Source organism: Arachis hypogaea, chromosome 9 (genome assembly GCF_003086295.3).
Source record: "Arachis hypogaea cultivar Tifrunner chromosome 9, arahy.Tifrunner.gnm2.J5K5, whole genome shotgun sequence".
Classification (NCBI taxonomy): domain Eukaryota; kingdom Viridiplantae; phylum Streptophyta; class Magnoliopsida; order Fabales; family Fabaceae; genus Arachis; species Arachis hypogaea.
The window spans coordinates 23,323,061-23,329,738 of record NC_092044.1 but is presented as its reverse complement, the minus strand read 5'-3'; the positions used below and the strand labels follow the sequence as shown (position 1 = coordinate 23,329,738).

At 34.4% G+C, this 6,678-nt stretch overlaps 1 protein-coding gene across 1 annotated transcript; it reads right to left on the bottom strand.

Annotated features, from left to right (window-relative positions):
- Window positions 1-3,851: 3,851 nt before the first annotated feature.
- On the bottom strand, window positions 3,852-4,904 carry LOC140175087 (uncharacterized). The gene has a single exon (XM_072202001.1). The coding sequence runs from the start codon at window positions 4,902-4,904 to the stop codon at window positions 3,852-3,854; it is 1,053 nt and encodes a 350-aa protein (XP_072058102.1).
- Window positions 4,905-6,678: the final 1,774 nt, after the last annotated feature.

The following is a 6,678-nucleotide window of genomic DNA, read 5'->3' as shown; positions in this document are numbered from 1 at the left end:
ACGATTTTTCATCATCTCTTTGAATGATTTGTATGGTGTATAGTGATATTTTTTATGCGTTTCTTAAATTGCTTCCATGACTCTCCAATGGTATCTATCACCCAAGGCTCAACATCACTTGGAATGTTATATTTAGATTACGAATTAACAGTGAATTATGTTATTTACCATACAATGCTAAGCCTAATTGTAAACAATTTAAAAAGGAGAATGGTCTAGTTACCTTTGCATAATCCAACATTGAAGTTTTAGTCTCACTTGACACAGCTTGCCAACTAGTATATAATAACGTGACCAAATTAGAGTTTCTTGCAAGTGTACCTAAGAATCAACTAAACAATTGAACTTGTGTCTTTGTTGGGCCTATAGGTCTGTCGTTGCACCGTGTTAACTCTATCTGTGTCTCCATAGCATCAATATGCTTGAGTTGGGTGGGACCACGAACTTTTTTCTTTTTGTACCTATTTCCAATGTCATTACTAGATAATATTAACAAGAATACTAATAAAGTAAATAAAAGAGTAATCAACTAAATACAAGAATTAGGTTGATGTCTTTCACTATTTGCTATTGAAAAAAAAGGATAAAGGCATTACCGAGTTGACTGTCACTACTATCACCAACACTTGGATTGTGATCATCATAATCATATTCACATTCTTCATTATTTTCATCCAACGATATCCCATATTTTTTGAAGAATTCATCCAAAGTCATAGCTGGGATAAAAGACTCAATCTTATGTTCTTCTTCGTTGGCATCTTTTTCATTCGATTTCTTCATCAACATCTTCTTATTGGTTGGCTTCTTGCTTTGACCATTAGCGTCATTGGTATTCATCTTGGTTTTATCATCTTCCACCTTTGATTTCTTCATTGGCACCTTCTTCCTAGATAGCTTCTTCCCACTTTGACCCTCATGTTCATTGGCTTTCATCTTGACTAGATGATTTTCTTCATTGCAGTTCTTTGTTGGCATCTTGATTTGATCCTCACGGTCTTTCATGTTTGTTATCTTCTTGATTGCTATTTTGGTTTGACCTTCATCGTCAACTCTTGTCAGCTTCTTTTTCGGCATCTTGCCCTTTTTTATTGTCTCATGTTTACTACTATCCCCACATGCAGCTAAAACATGTTCTCTTTTGATTTGAAATTGTTTTAGCAATGCATAAGCACTCGTGAATTAAATTTTTCCTGAATTTTTTACTGGACTCCTCATCTTCAAGGGACTTCTTTGTAACTCTATTTGTGATAGGGTCCTTAACCTTTTTCTTTTGGGATTTCCTTCATTGTTCATCCTATATAAAAAAATTCAAATAAAGCATCAACATAATTCAATTGTATGAAGAGAGGAAAATAAAGCATCGAAACTAATAAAGAAATGGGCATATGCATAATCATACAGCAGCCACATAATAAAGTAAACAAACATTAAGATTTCATGAACAAATAAAGCTTGATGGACAAATAAATTATATGGCAGCCACATATTTTAATAGGGCTATGGCAAACTACTGTCATATCAATTTTTGTACAAATAAATCATATGGCAGCCACATATAAAGCATCATGAATAAATAAAGCATCATGGACAATTTTTGTACTACCTCAATTTCAGCTTCACTGTCAAAATCATCAGACTTTATTTCTTTGTGGTTAGGTTTGATCTTGTTCGGTGTCACATCAACAATAGTGGGTCGCACAGCTTGTCTAACCAAGTTTACCTCGCCAATATCACTCAAAGGTATCAAACTATTCGCTGATTCATGTGGCTCTCTTATGTTAGGGTTAAACTATAATTGGACACCAATGTTAAACAAGTCTCTTGGAACTGTTTTCATCACATAATGCTTCTGGGGAATATATGGATCTTTCACATAAAAGCACTGGTGTGCTTGGCTTGCCAACATAAATGGTTTGTCTTGGTAACATCTTTTGTTGAAATGAATGTATGTTAGACCATAATCATCTTCCTCGGCCATAAACTACTCACACTAAATAACACAACTTTAAATTGGCTATAATAGTCTAACTCGATAATATCCATGATTCTACCATAATATCTTATATTGGCCTTGATTGGTTTTTTGTCCTTAACACTCGAAAAACTTATAGTTTCAGCTACCACAGTGACACCACTGTTTTGTGTTTTTCATATCACTTCTCGCCGCTTAGTATGAAATCTGTACCCATTGATGATATAAGCAGAAAATGATTTTGTAACTTTATTTGGACCCTTAGACAACTGTCGTATCCAACTGGGAACATCATCCTTCATGGGACGTCCTGTAAACCAGTCTATAAAGTTCATTCTGATCTTTAGCAACATTCCACTTTCGCTTCTGCTTGTCTTGCTTTTATTGCTCATCATGTTCTCTACAAGGAATGTATATTATTATGTAATACTACCAAAATTAGTCTAAGGAATAGAACTAATGAGAAGTGTAAATTTACCTCATGTAAGGCTCCACGTTAACACAATTGTTCAATACATATGCATTAGCTTGAAGAAGTGACTTCTCATCCAAAATAATTAGTTGCCCTTTTTTCCATCCAATGGACTTCCCTTGTTTGTGAACAAGTTTGAATTAGGCTCTTTGGTTGAAGTGCCTCCATCATTATTCCAAATAACCCTCCGTAGTTGATCCTTCTGGATGATTTCTATTACGTACATACCCTTTTAGTATGTATTTGTATCTCTCAATCGGATACATCCATCGAAACTGGACGGAACCACCTAACCTTAATTCATTAGCTAAATGAATAGACAAATGAACCATTATATCAAAAAAGGTAGGGGAAAAATCCTCTCCAACTGGTACAAAGTCTCTACAATCTCTGACTCCAAACCATTAATCTCTTCTAAAGAGATTTCATTTTGACATAGCCGACGAAAAAAAGAACACAAGCGAACTAGAGGAATAACAACATGATCTAGAAGAATGCCGTTGATTGGTATTTGCAACAGGTAATGCAACATGAAGTGAGCATCATGAGTCTTATAACCGTAAAGCTTTCTCCCTTCTTGTTGTACACAATGAGAAATGTTTGAAGCACTTGCATCAGGCAATTTTGTTTTCTTCAAAACACCGCAAAAAATGGATTTTTCACCTTTGGTCACGGAGAAGCATGCTCTAGCAAGTTTAGTTCTTTTGCCATCCTTCGTATTTATTGGGTGAAGATTCTTTTGAATGCCCATCTCCTTAAAATCGTAACGAGCCTTTGCATGATCCTTTGTCTTTCTAGGAATATCCAATAAGGTACCAATTATACTATCGACTATGTTTTTTTCAATATGTATTACATCAAAGTTGTGCCTGAGCATACAATGCTGTCAATATGGTAGCTCAAAAAATATTGATCTTTTTTTCCATTGGCCATTACTTTTGCTTTGCATCTTCCCGAGGGCATTATCTACTGACCTTAGCATATCTAGAACCTCTTCACCTGTTAACATTCGTGGTGGACCCCTGAATTCTGTTTTTCCATTAAAAGATCTTTTGTTAGACCTCCATGCATGATCAACTGGAAAAAATCTCCTATGGTCCATGTAAAATGTCTTTTGGCTATGTTTCAAGTAACAAAAAGAAGTATCATGGTTACAACAAGGGCAAGCTAGCTTCCTTTTCATACTCCAACAAGATAACATCGCATATGCAGGAAAATCATTGATTGTTCAAAGAAGTGCAGCATGCATTTGAAAAGTTTCTCCCTTAAAAGAATCATATGTATCTATCCCTGACACCCATAACTCCTTCAGCTCTTCGATTAATGGTTGCAAAAAAATATCAATATTATTTCCTGGTGAACAAGGTCCAGGTATGAGTAAAGAGTGCATGCAGTATTCTGACTTCATGGACATCCAAGGGGGAAATTGTACACCATTAAGACAATTGGCCATGTGCTATGTGACATGTTCATAGTTCGAAAAGGATTAAAACCATCACTTGCCAAACCAAGCCTCAAGTTGCAAAGTTCTTTTGAAAAGTTTGGGTACTGAGTGTCCAAGTTCTTCCATGCTTGGCCATCAGCAGGGTGCCTTATACAACCGTCTTTCAAACGCTGCTCATCATACCACTTCAACGCCTCTGCTGCGTTTGGGCACATAAAAAGCCTTTTAAGCCTTGGTATTAAAGGAAAGTATCTTAAGGCCTTCGCAGCAACCTTATGAACTTTATTCAGAAGCGCAAAGTCATCTTCGTTGCCATCCATAGTAGGAGTCTGATTATATCGAAACTCTCCACAGATATCGCAAACTGAGTCATTTATGTACTTATTCCGATATAGCATGCATTCATTAGGACATGCATCAATCTTTTTATAGTCAAGACCCAAGTCTTTAACCATATTCTTAGCTTTATTAAAAGAAGTGTGAATGTTCAAATCAGGTATAGCTTCTTTCAATAACTCCAAGAGGGAGGTAAAAGATGTCTTACTCCAACCATGTAGACACTTCAAGTGGTAAAGACGAATGATAAACGATAGTCTCAAAAATCCAATAGTACAATTCGAATATAATTCTAGACCTGCTTTATCTACCAGCTTATAAAATCTCTTTACATCTTCATTCAACCTGTTGTTCCCCTCTTGAAGATTTGTCGTATTTCCGAATGCATCACGCAACAACCGATCAATATCATCAACGCCCCCTCGATCATCCATGTCACTATCTACAACTGTTGGGATTACTGATTCCCCATGATTAATCCATTGTTTATAACCTTCGACAAACCCATAGCAAATAAGATGCTCATATACGTCTTCTCGTTCACACCAATAAGTGTTTCCACACTTTGTATACGGACATTGGATTTCTTTTCCAACCGGTTTTCCAATTACGAAGGCAAACTCTAAAAAATTATTTACACCAACTATGTACTCGTTCTCAAATCTTGGTAAATCCATCCAATCTTTTGAAAAAACATGATTAAACCTAAGAATGCAAATATATGGACTTACTAAACATGATCTAATAGGTCAATTATAGTGACAATCTAGCTACCATATATCCGCTTACTACGCTAGTTAAATGTGCTATCCAATTATTATATATGGCAATTACGAGATAAACTTACTACTTAGTTCCTTTATTTTGAGATGCCATATGAAGTTGTTATAAATGGTGCCACAGCAACTACTCAACTTCTGTTGTCTTTACCAGTACGAAAAAATTATCCTGTACATAAAACAAAGTCAAAATAATCAAGTTCAAAAAGGGAATACCAAATAATGCCCAATTTTAAGTTCCTATATTAATGTACGTTTTTTTTTGCACTTATTAAGTTAACTTTTTTATTAACATGGGTTCGCATCTAAAATAGGCAGAATAATTTCCATTAGTGTCCCATGATCTTGATATATACATAATATAGAGTAGCAGTGCTAAGTGCTAACTAATAATGCAGTGTAATAATGGGGAATAACGTTGAGCTTTAAATTACCGAGTCAATGTTGTAAAACTGACGAGCTCAAAGGGATAGATTAGACTTCAGAAACTAAAAACATCGTCACTTTGTGGAGCAAAAGACTCATGAAATAGACCTGTGAACAAGAATTTTCTATACATGATTTAAAAAATTTTCTATACAATAGCATAACAAATAATCACCCCTAAATTAATTCAAACCAGTAGCATAACAAAATCACTAATCACAAATCACAAATCACTTATCACAAATTCAAAATTCAAAACACTCAGTGCCATAAGTCCATAACAAAATGGCAGCTTAACAAGTCACTAATTAACATTTTATTATTACTTTATTTATTTTGTGTAAACTATCTATTAGAGTGTACTTTTGTACTATGGTTAAAACTCAATAAAGCAAATAAAAATTTCACATAAATATAAACAACAAATAGAAGGAGTTGAACCATAATACTACGACATGAACAATTGAAACGAGAAATTTATATCCCTCTCTGTACATAAGAAAGAAAATTAAAGACCATAATCCTTATAAATCATTAGTTTGTTAAGTGTTAGGCTTAGTAGTTGAAGAAACATAATAATAACATACTAGTTATGGTCACATTAAGGTAAGTAAGCAACAATCCCACAAAGCTGTTAAGTTAAAATCAGTATAATACCATGACCATAGTTCTACTTATTCTTCACTTCTACGATCTGACTATTTAAATAAGAAAACTCCATTCAAACAAGGTTTTGCAATTCACTTTTACCTACAGCCGAATCCATATCTCAAAATTAATCAACCTTTGGCACACTAATACAGATTCGATTGAAGAATAACCTTATTCAAATACACAAAAACCACCTTATTAATTTAACACTTCATTAAGCACTCTGGTTAGCAGAATATTATAATACACAATTTGACAAAAGACTCAATATGGTTTACTAAAAATTAAATAAATGTTAAAAAAATTCCAACCATTAACAGAAATTATCAACAATATCAGTGACTATAATACCAAAATTTCATTGAGCATGAATTCAACGTTTTTGCAATGTGAAACCCCATAAACCTTAAAATTGAAGACGGAAAAGGAATAAACCATAGAAAGAAACATACCATATGGTTACGAAAAATAAATTAAGAAAATCTAAAATGGAAAAGGGAAACGACGTACCAAGCAGCACCGAGAATTGAGACATCGATGGAGACGCCGAATATGAAGACGATGTGCTGTGCTTTCTGGATTTTCCAAAATAGGG

What these genes read in the sequence shown, in the direction of transcription:
- LOC140175087 (XM_072202001.1), bottom strand. Translation starts at nt 4,904, where the DNA reads ATGGATTTACCAAGATTTGAGAACGAGTACATAGTTGGTGTAAATAAT.